Source organism: Neomonachus schauinslandi, chromosome 1 (genome assembly GCF_002201575.2).
Source record: "Neomonachus schauinslandi chromosome 1, ASM220157v2, whole genome shotgun sequence".
Lineage (NCBI taxonomy): Eukaryota > Metazoa > Chordata > Mammalia > Carnivora > Phocidae > Neomonachus > Neomonachus schauinslandi.
The window spans coordinates 535,221-551,060 of NC_058403.1; the positions used below are offsets into that span (position 1 = coordinate 535,221).

Consider the following 15,840-nt stretch of genomic DNA (forward strand, 5'->3'; position numbering starts at 1 on the left):
CCCATACCTGAATGGGCCCTAAAAGGCTGGTCATAAGCTCTGTGTTTGGGGGGGTAGAGGGTAACTGAATAGCAAGGCCACCTTTTTGGGGGGATACCCCCAAATGTCAGGACCTGGTATCTCTTGCATTGTTTGGTTTCTTTGGAAAGGATTCATCTTGTCTCTTCCTCTTGGGACAAGTAGGGAGTGGCTAATGCTGAGTCCCCTCCACTATGCCTGCATCCTCTCAGGATAGGATGCCTGCCCAGGGGGCAGGATGCACTTCGAGGCTGTCTGCAGGTGGCTGGATGACCTGTAGGGCCACTGCTGTGTGTGTGACTTGTCCATGTGGTCCTGAACCTCACCTCTGGCTCTTGGTGCCACTGGGTCTGAGTGCTTAGGGCTTTTGCAGGCTCAGCTGGTCTGGTTGCTTCCATACCAATATCTCTAGCCCTTCAGGACTAGCTCCCTCTGCTTCCTTAATCTGGTGGTTGTTCCCATCTGCATGATGCTTTCTAGAAACTGATCAGAATCTCTTGGCTGCTGCTGGTTTGCCTTTACCGCCTTCTGTTGTTATGGGCGTACCTGGTTGGTTTGTTTTTTGGGCTTACCTGTTTTTATACCTGTTTAAGGGTAATTGTTCAGATTAAAGTAACATCTTCAAACACAGTTCTATCTAGAGGCTGAATTATCTGTTGACCTGGCTATTTCTTGCACTAATATACAGTCTCCTGGAGGGAGGGCAGCCCAGAGAGCAGTGAGCATTTGGTCGCACTTGCTCTGGGGCTCACAGTCTCTGCTGATTTGTCCTCTGGTGTGTCCCTCCTGATGGTCTAGATGTTGTTCCAGGTGGCTCACGGTGCCCTTAGCGACTGTGCCCTTGATGCCGTGGAGACACAGAAGGAGCTCCTGGGAGCCAGTGGGCTCATGCTGCTGCTTCCCCCCAAAGTGGAGAGCGAGGACATGGCGGAGGAGGACGTGTACTGGCTGTCTGCGTTGCTACAGATCAAGCAGCTCCTTCAGGCCAAGCCCTTCCAGCCTGCGCTTCCACTTGTGGTCCTTGTACCTAGCCCAGGAGGGGACGCCATGGAGAAGGAAGTGGAAGATGGTTTGTGAAGGCAATTTCGTTGATGAACCCACATGTTTAATAAATGGGTCGAGCCCCTGGTCTGAGGAAGTGTTGGCAGTGTGGTGTAGGGGGTCAAGGGACAGTGGTGACTAGGAGCAGGGCTGGGTGGGGTCAGTGCAGTGAGATGTGTTTGTCTGCACACTGAGAGCAGAAGATAGGTGACCTCCATTTGTTTCTGTCAAAGGTCTGATGCTGCAGGATTTGGTTTCAGCTAAGCTGATTTCAGATTATACCGTTATTGAGATCCCTGATTCCGTTAATGATTTACAAGGTACAACTAAGGTAAGTCTTCATCATTTTTAAAGGCCCAGTAAGACACTTCAGTTGTCCCCTCTTGTTCTGTCTTAATAAATGTACAAATAATACATTATATGTTAAAAAAAAGAAGATAGCAGGAAGGGAAAAATGAAGGGGGGGAAATCGGAGGGAGAGATGAACCATGAGAGACTATGGACTCTGAGAAACAAACTGAGGGTTTTAGAGGGGAGGGGGATGGGTTAGCCCGGTGATGGGTATTAAGGAGGGCACGTACTGCATGGAGCACTGGGTGTTAAAGAGAAGAATGAATCGTGGAACACTACATCAAAAACTAATGATGTACTGTATGGTGACTAACATAACATAATAAAAAAAAAGTAAGTGTAATGTATATTACTGCTTGGATTTTTAAAAAAATTAATTTATTTTATGTAAATTCAGTGAACGTATAACGTATTATATTATTGGTTTCCGAGTAGGTTGTCAGTGATTCATCAGTCTTATATAATACCTGGTGCATATTACATCACATGCCCTCCTTAATGCCCATCACCCAGTTACCCCCTCCCCCCACCCCCCCCCCCTCCAACAACCCCCGTTTGTTTTCTATGCTTAAGAGTGTCTTACGGTTTGTCTCCCTCTCTGATTTTGTCTTGTTTTTATTTTTCCTCTCTTCTATGATCTTCTGTTTTGTTTCTTAAACTCCACATATCACTGCTTGGGTTTTTAACTTTATGTTTTGTCAGGCAGCTTTCAAAAAATATAAGCAGAAATCAAAATAAAAGATAAAATCTGCCCCACAGTCTTGCTGTCTACAACCAATTAAATTGTTTATGTAAATTTCTTTAGCGGTTTTGTTGTAACAGTTCCATTTAGGGGAAGAAGTGCTGGGAATTACAGTGAAAGTAACTGCAGGAAGGAAGATGTAAGGGTGTGAGAGCATGTGGGTGTGCGGTGAGACGTTAGGCCTAAGCATGGGGAGACATGGCTTCCCTTTCTGTGCATGGTGAAGACGATGTTCAGGACTGGTTTCCCTCGGGCCAGAGCACTTTCAGGGGTGATCCTGCAGGCTGCATCCTCGGGGTAGGATGGGACCCGGAGCCCCTCCCTGGGAGGCTTAGGAGGCCGAACTCAACTACAGTGGAAGTTTCTGCCTGCTTCCTGGTGTGGTTGCCAAGGTGGTGCTCGCCGTGGCACCTGCTGTGGGAGGAGCACCTTCAGGAAGCTCTTTCTGGAAAACAGGCTGAATTGTTTAACCAAGTCTCTTCTGACTGTCTTTGTGTCTCAGGTTTCACAGGCCGTGCAGTGGCTGGTCTCCCACTGCCCCTGTTCCCTTGACCTTTGCTGCCAGACCCTCGTTCAGTATGTGGAAGATGGGGTTGGTCGTGAGTTTAGTGGCCGGTTTTTCCATGACAGAAGAGAGAGGCGGCAGGGCGGCCTGGCCTCACAGGAGCCTGGAGCCATCATCGAGCTGTTCAACAGTGTGCTGCACTTCCTCGCCTCCCTGGTGTCCTCTGAACAGCTGTGCGACCTGTCCTGGCCTGTCACTGAGTTTGCTGAGGCGGGGGGCAGCTGCCTGCTTCCTCACCTTCATTGGAACGCCCCGGAGCACCTGGCCTGGCTGAGGCAGGCTGTGCTCAGCTTCCAGCTTCCACAGATGGACCTTCCACCCCTGGGGGGTGCGTGCTCATGCTCAGGGGTCCTGGCTGGGGAGGAATGTGACAGGAGCCAAGCCTCCTGTCTTCTTTCTTACTGTACTGACAGTCTGGCAGGTATTGGGCACTAGTGTGAGGTTTGTGTATCCTCCTTCCCCGTTCCCACACCGTGCCTGCTTGCACCTGCCTTTCGGTTCAGGAGTCAGATAGGGCTGGGGCTCTCTGTATGGGGGGGCTGTTGGCTCTTTACCACCAATAGAGCAGTCTGTGGGTGTCTGCACAGCCCAAGGAAGAAGGTGGTGAGTGATGTCAGGAGGAATGCTTAACCCAAGGCCTGTGGTTTTTGAATTGACAGCAGGTTCTGTCCTGCCTTTGCCACAGGGTGTGGGGGCAAAGAGCATGGGGACCAGGTAGCCCTGCCCATGCTGCTGGCTCTGCTGGGGCCATGCCACACAGTGCAGCTTTACCACCAGTCTTCCTTCTTTGTCAAAGAAGCTTCTGTTCTGTGACTCTGGTTGTGTCCAGGTGAGGCTGTTCTGATGAGACTTTATAGGTCCCCTGGGCTGGGCAGGGAGGTTGTCCCTTCCCTTGTTGACACTGGTAGGAGGGAATGAGGCTGTTTGCTACTTATGTGGCAGGACCACTCTCCTTTGGGCCTTGTGGAACAGAGGCCTCAGGTGCCCTTCTAAACTTCGGGGTGTGGTCTTCAGTAGGTCCAACCGATGCTTGTTACTGAAGAAACCCAAAGGGAAGGGAATCACACAGCACAAATCCTCTGTGCTGTGAGCTAGTGCAGAGTTCCCCAAGAGAAGCCCAGACTTCCTCTACCAGAGCCACCTGGTTGCTGGTTAAAATACAGATTTCTGGTGCAACCACAGGCCTGGATAGTCAGAGCCTCTAAGGTGGACTCTTTGTTGTGTATTTTGTCCAGGGTGCCTGCACCTCTTACTGGGACATAGGGAAGGAGATGTTCTTCCCTCCCTCAGCAGCTGTGGTTCTGTTATTTTCAAATTCAAAAGCAAACTTCTCAAATACACAGTTGTCTTTTTCTAAGAAAATGTAGTGAGAACATTCTGTGTAGTATATGCCTGTGCTTTGGCCAAACCTTGTAACTGAGGAGGTGCTTTCTCTCCAGCGCCCTGGCTCCCTGTGTGCTCCATGGTCGTCCAGTATGCCTCCCAGATCCCCAGCTCTCGCCAGACGCAGCCTGTTCTCCAGTCCCAGGTGGAAAACCTGCTCTGCAGAACCTACCGCAGGTGGAAGAGCAAAAGCCATTCCCTGGGCCAGGGGACAGGGCCCTCAGTTGCTGAGATCCCATGGGACGATGTCATTGCTTTGTGCATCAACCACAAGCTGAGGGACTGGATGCCCCCCAGGCTTCCCGTCACATCAGGTAGTTAGTACTCGGTGCTGTGTGGTCACCTCAGTGACTTCCAGGTGACTGTAAACATTGGGAGGAGCTAGGAATGTTCCAGGAGAACCTAGACCTACCTCCCTGAAATGGGCCCTTAGGCTGGCTCTAAGTTAGATTTTGGTGACTCTGAGTAGTTATACTGGCTGGCCATGCCACAGTCTAGACATGAGCCTGTCTGAACCTTAAATGACCCATGGACGTTGGGGCATATTTGGGGCATGGGAGTAACATAATTGTGTGACTTTAATTAATCAGTAGGACTTGTCCTTAAATCGGTGTATTTAAGCAGATTTCAAGCAGTCACTTGTTGCTCTTTTGATATTCTTTTCTCATTTGTTTTTTGTATTGTCTTTTCAGAGGCTCTGAGTGAGGATGGTCAGATATGTGTATATTTTTTTAAAAACCATTTGAAAAAATATGATGTTCCTTTGTCATGGGAACAAGCCAGAATGCAGACACATAAGGAGCTACATCTGAGTCAGGAGCGGTGAGATCTGTGTCCATTATATATTTCTGTCCCGACAACCAGCAGAGCAAACTGACTTATTCTTCTCCAGAGTACATGGAACATGAATGTTCTACACACAGATTCTAGCCCACTGTGTGTATGTTCTGAAAAGTACTCGAGGAACAGATCATTCTCATGCAAGCATGTTACTTATCAGATAGGCCTGACCCTGAAATCATAACACAGCCAGGAGAGTGTAGACAAAAGAAAGCTGACATCTCATCTGACTTACAAACCTGGTTTAAAAGTACTGAATAAAACGTGTTAGCACATATAATCTTTTAGTACCTCAAAAAATTCACAGTAGGCTTTATTCCAGGATAAATCATGTCAACAGAAATCGACTCATGTAATTCGCTATCATAGCATAAAAACAGTGATCATTTCAGTAAGTTATTTAAATGCTTTTCTTAAAGTTTATACCCTTCCACCCCAATTTATACTCATTCCTAAATTTCTTATCAAACTTGGGTAAAAAAATTCCTTAGCTTGATAAGGCTTTCTACCATAAAACCACCAAAAAAAAAAAAAAAAAAAAAAACTTCTTGCTAAGACATTAGAAACACGTCAGAACCAGCCTGAGCTGCCCCTGACGTCACTTGTTCACTGTTGTCCTGGAAATGCTGCCCAGTTCAGGGACACAGATAAGATGGCATAAATATTAAAAGGTAGGAGGAACTGCCATTTCCACACAGTAAAACTGTCAGTTCAGGAAAATCAGTAATTATGTCCTTAGAAGTTAAACGTCCTTCAGAGTTCAGCAAGGTGATCAGACAGATGGGCCTGCAGCGTACAAAAATTGTCATTCACAGCAGCAACAAACCCTTAACATACGGACATAAACTTACCCAGGAAAGGCCTTAAACCCCTGTGAAGGGGACTCTCGGGGCCCTGAAGGTGCAAAGAAAACCTGAATAAATGAGGGACGGGCTAGCTTTGTTGATGGGAAAATGCAGTGCTATAAAGATGTCAGTTCTCAAACGTAAAGTCAGGGCATTTCTAATCAAAAACCCAAAAGGATTTATACCCCTGGTCTTGACAAGTTAATTCTGAAATTCATCAGTATGAGAAAATGTGTAGCAGTTACTGAGAAAATTTTGAATTAAAATAACAAGGAGGGTCTACTGTGCCTGATAGCAGAACATACAGTAAAGTTACAGCAGACTAATCAGATCAGGGAATCCAGAAACAACCACATGTGACAAAGCACCATGCCGACCAGTGAGAAGAGGATAGCCGTTGGCATCTGTTTGGAGAAAACAGTAGATACTCTTTCTTCCATGTTTGTGAATATTACTTACACATGGATTTAAGAGCTAAATGTCAAAATAAGAACCTTGCCAATATTAGGGGAAAATAGAGACCTTGTTGATAACCCTGGGATGGGAAACCAAACTCGGAGGAGAGAAGCTCCGAGCACCGAGCTGCCCAGGAGAGAAGGGAAGCCTCTTCCATAAGGCAGAAAACCCTGTGCCCAAGCCTGACCCCAAGGGAAGCCAGAAATAGGCAAGGTCTGGGACTCTGTCTACACCCACACTCCTGATGCTGGAGGAACCCCTTCTCCCTCTTTCCTGACCATAACCATTTCAAAACATGTACTTACAGTTTGGGGATAAAGTCTTTTCATCCTGCAAACAAGTTTCCAGCTCCGTTACTACACATGAACCGGAAAGGGAAGAGGAATGTGGAGCATGGCCCAGAGGGGCGGGTTCCCAGCACCCAAGATCTGATGTGCGGAGCCTCTGCCCAGGAGCTCCTGGCCCAGTGTCTGTCCCAGAGTCTGCTGCTGGAGAAAGAGGAGAGCAAGAGGTGAAGTCCATTCCCTTCTGTTTATTGTATCCTTTAGGCTTCTTCGTGCTGGATTAGTAAGGATCCCAGTGATGTGACTTTGTTTAAAAAAGGCCAGTCAGACGTGTAAAGTGTAAGCTCTTTGAAGGCAGAGGCAGGGCCTTAGTATGTCTTAAACTGTTTCTTATTTGAAAGCCATTTCACTTATTGTTCATTATTGAGAGTCAGTCCAAAGTTTTCTGGTAGGAAGAAAGTGTGGCTGGCTTCTGGAGTGTCTTCAGTGGATAGTGCTGAATGTCTGGCTGGCACCAGCTCTCTGCCCTCGGCAAGCCTGAGGGTGCCGTTGCATCGTCCCACACTGTAGACCCTCCTCTGTATCTCCCACCACCATGTTATGGTTTCACTAAGTGAACCAGGAAGAAGGCACTTTACAAAGTGGTCCGTACCCAGCCCCCACCCCCAGCAGCCTCCCTGGGTCTAGCTTATCACCAAGGGTAGCCCCTCCCCTTGGCTGGGATTCCATCTCCCACCCACTCAGGACACTCCAGTGAGCGTCCCTCTCTGTTGTGTCCCCTCTCCACCCCCCCCCCCAGCACCCAGACTGGGGACCATCCCTGAGTTTCTGCTCCCTTGACTGTAAACTCCTCAAACAGTGTGGTCCTCTTTTCTCAGTCTCTCCTGACCCCCTCTCTACCCGCATGTCTGCTCTGGTCAGGGTCACTGCAGCCTGCACAAAGCTGAACTGACCATGGCAGTGTTCCATACCTTTGTTCTCTCCCTCCTGACTCCCAGGAGGCCCTGAGTCCCTTTCCTGCCCAGCTGGCAACTCCCCCTAGGACTCTCCTGGTTCTTCCTCATCCCTGTGCACTCCTACCTATCTTTTGTGTCATCTGCATCCCCACTCCCCCGTGAAAGCATCCGGTTCATGAATTTTTAAATAACATCAATATTCTGACAACTCCAAATTTACATCTCAACCCCTGAGTTCTCTGAAGTCCAGATTTGAATATCCAACTGGTTTCTTGAAGTCTTCATTAGTCATTTATAGGTTGCGTGATAGCCATCTCAGTGCTAACATCCCAAATCTAATTCCCAGTTTTCCCCCAATCAGCTCCTCCTTCGATGGTCTTCTCAGTTGATGGGGCTTTGTCCTTCCAGCTGCCCTGGCCAAATGTCTTGGAATTATCCCTCCACATCCAGTTCATCCATAAATCCTATTCTATTAAAAATATATTCAGAATTGGACCATTTTTTGCAGCGGGCTGTGGTGTAGTCTTGGCAGACCCATTGTGAGCCTTTCAAGTGTTACTCCTTTGCTTATAACCTTCCAGTGGCTTCTTCTCCAATCACAGGCAGAATCTTTATGAAGTGGGCAGGCCCTACATGCTCTGCATCCCATTTCCTTTCTGACCTCTCTGCTCCTTCAGCATGCCAGGCAGCACACAGCCAGGCCTTTGTGTTTGCTCCTCCTTTTTTTTTTTTTTTTTTTAAAGATTTTATTTATTTATTTGAGACAGAGAGAATGAGAGAGAGAGAGAGAGCACATGAGAGGGGGGAGGGTCAGAGGCAGAAGCAGGCTCCCTGCTCGGCAGGGAGCCCGATGCGGGACTCGATCCAGGGACTCCAGGATCATGACCTGAGCCGAAGGCAGTCGCTTAACCAACTGAGCCACCCAGGCGCCCCTGCTCCTCCTTTTGCCTGAACTCCTTAGCCACCTTCCTGATATACCGTGGCTCACCTTGCACTCTACGTCCAGTCTCTGCTCAAATGTCTGCTTCTCAGGGAGGCCCTCCTTACTCGTCCCCCGAACCTTCTGGTCGTATCTCTGCTTTGTCTTTCTCATGTTCAGACCACATTTCCCTTACCTTGTGTTCCTGTCTTTCTCCCCTCAGTAAAGTATAAGCTGCTTACAGCCAGACCTTGTGTGTTTTCTTTCAGTGCTATAACCCTGGTACCTAGAATGGTGCCTAGTGTTTGGTGGGGGCTTGATAAATATGTGTTGGAAGAGTGAATGAATGTGTCATGATTTCCAAAGTAGATTTTCCTGGGTCTGTCTCATTTAAGCAGTTGGATCAGATTGTTTTTCTTGAAAAGACTAGTGTATGGAGTGAACAGCTCTGAAGTGTGTTAGGTGGCAGTGGGGTATTATTTTGAGTTAATTTTAACTATAACCATCAATCCATATATATTTGGATAATCCATTAAGAGATAAGAATTACCAGGGCGCCTGGATGGCACAGTTGGCTAGCCATCTGATTTTTTTTTTTAACATTTTATTTATTTATTTGACAGAGAGAGACACAGCAAGAGAGGGAACATAAGCAGGGGGAGTGGGAGAGGGAGAAGCAGGCTTCCTGCTGAGCAGGGAGCCCGATGCGGGGCTCGGTTCCAGGACCTAGCCACCTGATTCTTGATTTTGGCTTGGGTCATGATCTCAGGGTTGTGGGACTGAGCCCTACATTGGGCTCTGTGCTCATTGCGGAGTCGCCTTGGGATTCTCTCTCCTCCCTCTGCCCCTCCCGCTTACGTGTTCTCTCTCTAAAATAAATAAATCAATCTTAAAAAAAGAAAAGAGAGATAAGAATTACTTATAAACACCAAAATAAGGGTGTCTGGGTGGCTCAGTCGGTTAGGTGGCTGCCTTTGGCTTGGGTCATGATCCCCGGGTCCTGGGATCGAGCCCCGCATCGGGCTCCCTGCTTGGTGGGGAGCCTGCTTCTCCCTCTCCCTGCTCTGCCTGCCGTTCCCCTGCTTGTGCTCTCTCTCTCTGTCAAATGAATAAATAAAATATTTAAAAAAAAACCCCACACACCAAAATAAGCCAGAGAAAATAAACCAAATGAGAGAATTATGAGTAATATTAAGTAACATGCAAAAGCAGTTTTTGAATAAATGCCACCTTTTCCATTAAACCTAATTTGGGCTTATAAATTAAAGAGAAGATTAAAATTTTTAAGAGTATGATTCTACTTCTCAGTTGATGTCATAACTTTGTTCTATCCTTAGTAAAAAGCAAAGCTTTAAAAAATTAGAAGTAGGAGCACTTAGCTGGCTCAGTCGGTGAAACATGTGATTCTTGATCTTAGGGTTGTAAGTTAAAGTCCTATGTTAGTTGTAGAGATTACTTAAAATCTTTAAAAAAATTAAAAATATATACAGGAGAAAAGTGAATGATCATTAAATGTTTTCTTCCTCATTCTCAAATGCTTTAGGTTTGAAGATCAGCTTCAGCAGTGGTTGTCTGCAGACTCAGGAGTGTTTACGGATTCAATGTCCCTTCCCCTCTACCTTCCTCAGACTCTGGTGTCTCTGCCTCAAACTATTGAACCTGTGATGAAGACAGTGACCGCTACTAGCCCTCAGGTGGGAGGAGAGTATATTTGGCATTTGAATTAGAATTCAAGACTGAGAGAATGGCTGGGAAAAGTAATGTCTCCATTCATCCTATGGTGTTGTGATGACCAATAAATTATCAGGTTAAATAAGATATTTTCCTAAGCTTAATCTGTCAGTGTTATAGAGGCCCAACTAATTCTGTGTTTCTACTTGTCAAATGAAGGGAGAGTGGAATTAAAATATGCTTAAGAACCGAACAAAACCCGTAACTGTGCTGGCACGCAGTGAGGGCACTGAGCAGAATAACAAAGGGGATGACAGTGGCTTCTGTTTGTGCCCATCATGTCCAAGCCTTGGCATCACCCTGAGCTTCCTTTCTGGGATTAACCTTCCCTGAGGAAAATGAATGAATGAAGATAAGATCACAGATGTCAGGGGCTCACCCAGGATTGTCCAGCTGCTCTGTGGCCGAGCTGCTTTTCAAAGCCACACTTGACTGGCTCCAAAGTTCAAGGTCTTTCTACCTCACCATCCTCCTTCAGTGGTATAAGAAGCAAAAATAGTTTTCATCATAGATACATAATGCTGGACAGGTAGAAGGTCTGCTCCTGGACTGGCTTTAGGAAGCCCTTCAATAGGGGAGAAAAACAAATGAAGATGACATACTGTTTACATTTATCAGCTTGGCAGATACCTTCAAAATAGTTACACACTTTGACTTAACCATTTTGCCCTAAAGAAACTACTATATGTAACAAAAATTAATGTTTTTTTGTTCGTTTGCTTGTTTTTTGTTCACCACTGTAGTGTTAATCATACTGCATAAAAAATGGAAACTGGATATCCAAAGATAGGGGTCTGGCTGCTATTACAGGTCATATGATGGGATAGCTCATAGCCCTCCACAGTGATATTTTATAAAAATAATTGACACTAAAAGTTGCTGATGATACAATCTGAAGGAAACATTCTATGTGCAGGTGATACCAGCTGTATATGTATATGCTAGAAGAGGCTGGAAGGATGTAGGATAGGTGCCAAGAGGTGTGTTTGTTGAGCCCAGTAGGCCCCAGATGAAGTTTCTAACATGAGCCAGATCTACTGCCCTTAAAGAGAGTATATTTGGGTTCCTGGAAATCCCAAAACTATTTTTAGGTTCTTCTTTATTTAAATAGAATGAAAGGACAGGGGAGCAGCTGCAGTTGTCAGAGGCAACAGGCACATCTATGAGCCAACGGCTAAAGCACCTGGAAAGGCTGATGCGGAGTTCAAGGGAGGAGGAAGTTGCCTCTGAGCTCCATCTCTCTGCACTGCTGGACATGGTGGACATTTGAGCTCCTGGACATGAGAGAGGGAAGGTCTCCAGAAGATTTTTGCTTTTACTCAAAATAATGTTATTCTCAGATGCTTGATGCACTGTTGGGAATGTGATTATTAATCATGCAAATAAACATTTGAATGTCTACTGAGGCCTTTTCTAGTTTTCAGAATGAAAGGCTCTTTTCTCCTGGGTAGTGTCTTTGATATTCTTATGTTTCATCTCCTCAGACTGTCACCCATCAACATACGCTCTGAGGGAGTTTGCAGCTTACATTTCCATGTGTGTCATTCGCTGTCACAGCAAAGTTGCAGTCACTGATGTGCCAGACATCACTAATTCAGGGACGAATAAAGCACAGGAACTGTGCTTGCAGGCCTACCTCGCTCACATCTGAGAGCCAACTGTGTATGTACCTAGGAATCTGAGGATGTGCATGGGGCATGTCCCTGCACTGGAAGCAGGGGAGACGAGAGGATTAGGTGGAGGAGAGAGCAGGATTCCTGGAGAGAAGTGCAGGGTGTAGCTGGGGAGAATGGGATGTCGCTGAGAGGATATGATGAAAACCTGGAGGTGCCAGCTTGGTGGTGCTGCCAAGTGAGGACATAGGCCAGACCACAGAGACCCTTGCTGCCTTATTCTGAGTGCTATGGGAATCCACTGTTGGAGGAAAGTGGTTTGGTCACATACTCTTTTTATTTTTTTGAAATAGCGATCGAGAGAGCAGGAGCAGGGGAGTAGAGGGAGAGGGAGAAGCAGGCTTCCCGCTGATCAGGAAGCCCGATGCGGGGCTCAATCCCAGGACCCCGGGATCATGACCTGAGCTGAAGGCAGACGCTTACCTGACTGAGCCACCCAGGTGCCGCCACAAACTCTTTTAAAAATGGCATATGGGGATGGTCAGCAAGACAAGGAAGGGATCTTGAAAGGGGTGCTGTAGCCATCTAGGTGAAAAAGGAAGGGTATAGGGCGCCTGGGTGGCTCAGTTGGTTAAGCGACTGCCTCCGGCTCAGGTCATGATCCCGGAGTCCTGGGATCGAGTCCCGCATCGGGCTCCCTGCTCGGCGGGGAGTCTGCTTCTCCCTCTGACCCTCCCCCCTCTCATGCTCTATCTCATTCTCTCTCTCAAATAAATAAATAAAATCTTAAAAAAAAAAAAAAAGGAAGGGTATAATCCTGAGTTTGCTAGCAGTTAGTTTGAAAGACGGATAAATCTGAGCCATCTACAGAGAGGCCTTGTTTTTACATTTACTTGTTTTTCTATGTTCTTAATACTTTACCCAAAACTTTCTGCCTTAAGTGTAAAGCTCTTCTAACACTATCATGTGCATCAGTTAATGTGCTAGTTCTACTTTCTTATGGAGATAACCCACCGGGAAACACCCATTTTTCTGCCACAGCATAGACATTTCCTCGATTCTCAGTTCTGTATTTTCCTCTTCCTTTTCTTGCTTTCTCATTTTGGTGGAGCCCGTTTTCTAGCAGCTTTCTGAGCTTGCATATCTTGTCTTTATTTCTACCCTTAATGGAAGTGGAATTTTAGGTTGGTAATCATTCCCCTGTGTTTTTGTTTTTTGTTGCTGGAAGTTTTACAAATCATCTCTGCCCGTGGTGTTCTTAAATTTCTCAACAACATGCTTGATGCATTGGTCTCCCTCCTGTTACTCACCCAAATTGTGCTGAGCACGTAGTAGTGCTTTTTCCCCTAGTGTTACTGCTGTGTGACAAACTACCCCAAACATACATAGTAGCTTAAATTTGGGAAGGATTTGGCTGGGCAGTTTCCTCTTGGGATTTTCATCTAGTTGCAGTCAGGTATTCGCAGGGTGCTGCAGTCGCCGGAGGGCCTGACTAGGTGGGATGTCCAAGACAAGTTCATTCACATGGCTGGCAGGTGATGTTGCCCTGTCAGATGGGGCTTTCAACCTGAGTGGCCAGTATGTGACCTCACTATGTGGCTTGACTTACTCATAGCCAGGCGGCCTCGGGGTAGTGAGACTTCTTACATGGAATCTCAGCGCTCCAAGCGCAAGGGCCCTAGGGAGCAAAATGCAAGCCCAGCTTTGGAACTCATGCGGGCTAACTTTCATAGCACTGTATTATATTACAAACATGTGGTTAGAGATGCAAGGGATGGGACACAGATACCATTTATCAATGGGGATGAGTGTTAAGATCATATTGTATAAGAGCATGTGAGATGGGAGATGTTGCAGGAATCTTTTGTTTTAGAGAGAGAGAGAGAGAAGATGCCGAGCAGGCTCCCCGCCCAGCGCAGAGCCTATTGCAGGGCTCGATCTCACAACCCCGAGATCATGAGCTAGGCTAAAATCAAGAGTTGGATGCTCAACTAGTCAACTAAGCCACCAGGGCACCCCAGCAGGAATCTTTGGAAAACAATCTCTCATGCTTTTTCAGTCTGGAAAATTATCCAACTATGCTGGAGGTTTTGGAAATTATTTAATATATTCTTCACCTCCACTGTTTCCCTTTGGAACTCCTAATATTTAGATGTTTGACAACCTGGATTGATCCTCTAATTTTCTTTCTTTTTTTTAAAAGATTTTATTTATTTGAGAGAGAGAGAGAGAGAGCACAGGCTGGGGGGCGGGGGGTGGGGAGGCAGAGGGAGAAGACTCCCTGCGAGTGGGAAGCCTGATGCGGGGCTCGATCCTAGGACCTTGGATCATGACCTGAGCTGAAGGCAGACACTTAACTGACTGAGCCACCCACGTGCCCCGATCCTCTAATTTTCTTCTCTCCTTTATTTTTTCTATCTTTATTTTTTAACCTCCTACCCTAAAACTTCCCTATTTTATCTTCCTATTCTAGTGACTTTTAAAATCTGTTGCCGTATTTTTTATTCCTGAGTCTTTTTTCTTAATGTTTCTTATTTATTGAATCCTGTCCATTTGTTTATTCAGTATATATTTTTGGAATGTTTACTCTGTGCTAGGCATTATTCCAGGCGCTGGGGATATGGCAACAAACAAATTTCAGCCCTCACAGGGCTTGTATTTTAGTGGGGAGATATGGAATAAACAAGATAAGTAGGCAGATTGTTTGGTATGCTCATTGGTGGTAAGCAGTGAGGAAAATAAGGGAGGGAAAGAGTGTCAGATGGTTCTTGTTTCATGGGTACAACATCCTACCTCTGTGAGGACATGTTTTTGTCAAAATCCTTTTCCACACCTTGCACCATCTCCATTTCTCAGAATTTCCTTTTTTGGTGTGTTTTGTTGTCTTTCTTCATAGAGGCTTTCCTCAAATGTCTAGCTCATGTTCATGATGGGGCTCTGAGGAGCCTGTTGGAAGCTCTGTGTCGAGGGTTACAGCCTGCCAGCTGATAGGCTCCTCCACTTATCCACTGGGTCTCAGATGCCAATGTTTGCAGGTCTTTTGGGGGCCATTTGCTCCAGAGAAATCCTCTTCTTACTGCCCAAAGCTGTATGGCTGAGTGGGAGAAGCAGGACTGGGCTCCTCCACGAGTGTAAGGCTTTTACTCATACCCCATTTTCAGTGGCCCTCAGCTGTGTCTGGTTCCTGAGTTCACACCTGCTCTGACTCAATTGTTAGATGTGACAAGACAACTTACTGGTGACTGATAAGAGCAATCTTAGGAAATGTGAAGAGAAAAGGCTGGTGGCAGAGTTTTCTTTTTTTCTTTTTTTAGGGGAAGGGATCTATCATCCTACTGCTCATTCAAAGGTCTTCCATTTTCTGCACCTTCCTTGGGTTTGTTAGCAAGAATAGTCTCTTTTCTTGATGGCTTCACCCCAATATATGGGTTTCAGCTTTCCTCTGGCTTGCTAAGTTGGTTATCCCTCCTTACATCACAACCTCTAGAATTTTGTTGATCTCTTAGTTTCCTGGTACCTCCTCTCCCGTTCTTAAACTGTGAGTTTTTATGATTATATTTATTTATTTTGAAGATTTTATTTATTTGACAGAGAGAGACACAGTGAGAGAGAGGGAACACAAGCAGGGGGAGTGGGAGAGGGAGAAGCAGGGTTCCTGCCGAGCAGGGAGCCCGATGTGAGGCTCGATCCTAGGACCCTAGGATCATGACCTGAGCCGAAGGCAGGCGCTTAACGACTGAGCCACCCAGGCGCCCCTTTATTATTATTTTTTTAAAGGTTTTATTTATTTGAGAGAGAGAGAGACAGCGAGAGCAGGAACACAAGCAGGGGGAGTGGGAGAGGGAGAAGCAGGCTCCAGAGCAGGGAACCCCGATGCGGGGCTCGATCCCAGGACCCCGGGATCATGACCTGAGCCGAAGGCAGACGCTTAACAACTGAGCCATGCAGGTGCCCCTTTCTTTTATTACTTTATGTAAGTAGAGCTTGGATGGGAAATGGAAGCCAATGCCTGTGCTCAGTCTGACATGTTTAACTGGAAATTTCCCCCTTAAAAAACCCAAAACTCTGCCACCAGTGTTTTGTCTTCACATTTCCT

The 15,840-nt window shown here is 46.4% G+C and overlaps 1 protein-coding gene across 6 annotated transcripts in view; it reads left to right on the forward strand.

The window, feature by feature from the left end:
* The window catches only part of LOC110571097 (minichromosome maintenance complex component 3 associated protein), a 54,151-nt gene extending 42,621 nt beyond the window's left edge, over positions 1–11,530 (forward strand). For all 6 annotated transcript variants that reach the window (XM_021679213.1, XM_021679217.1, XM_021679215.1 and 3 more), the window contains 8 exons: positions 829–1,087; positions 1,293–1,390; positions 2,655–3,045; positions 4,157–4,414; positions 4,793–4,922; positions 6,549–6,752; positions 9,944–10,094; positions 11,243–11,530. In XM_021679213.1, coding sequence (XP_021534888.1) covers positions 829–1,087; positions 1,293–1,390; positions 2,655–3,045; positions 4,157–4,414; positions 4,793–4,922; positions 6,549–6,752; positions 9,944–10,094; positions 11,243–11,401 — 1,650 coding nt within the window. In that variant the 3' untranslated portion in view covers positions 11,402–11,530. The remainder of the gene's footprint in view (positions 1–828; positions 1,088–1,292; positions 1,391–2,654; positions 3,046–4,156; positions 4,415–4,792; positions 4,923–6,548; positions 6,753–9,943; positions 10,095–11,242) is intronic.
* Positions 11,531–15,840: the final 4,310 nt, after the last annotated feature.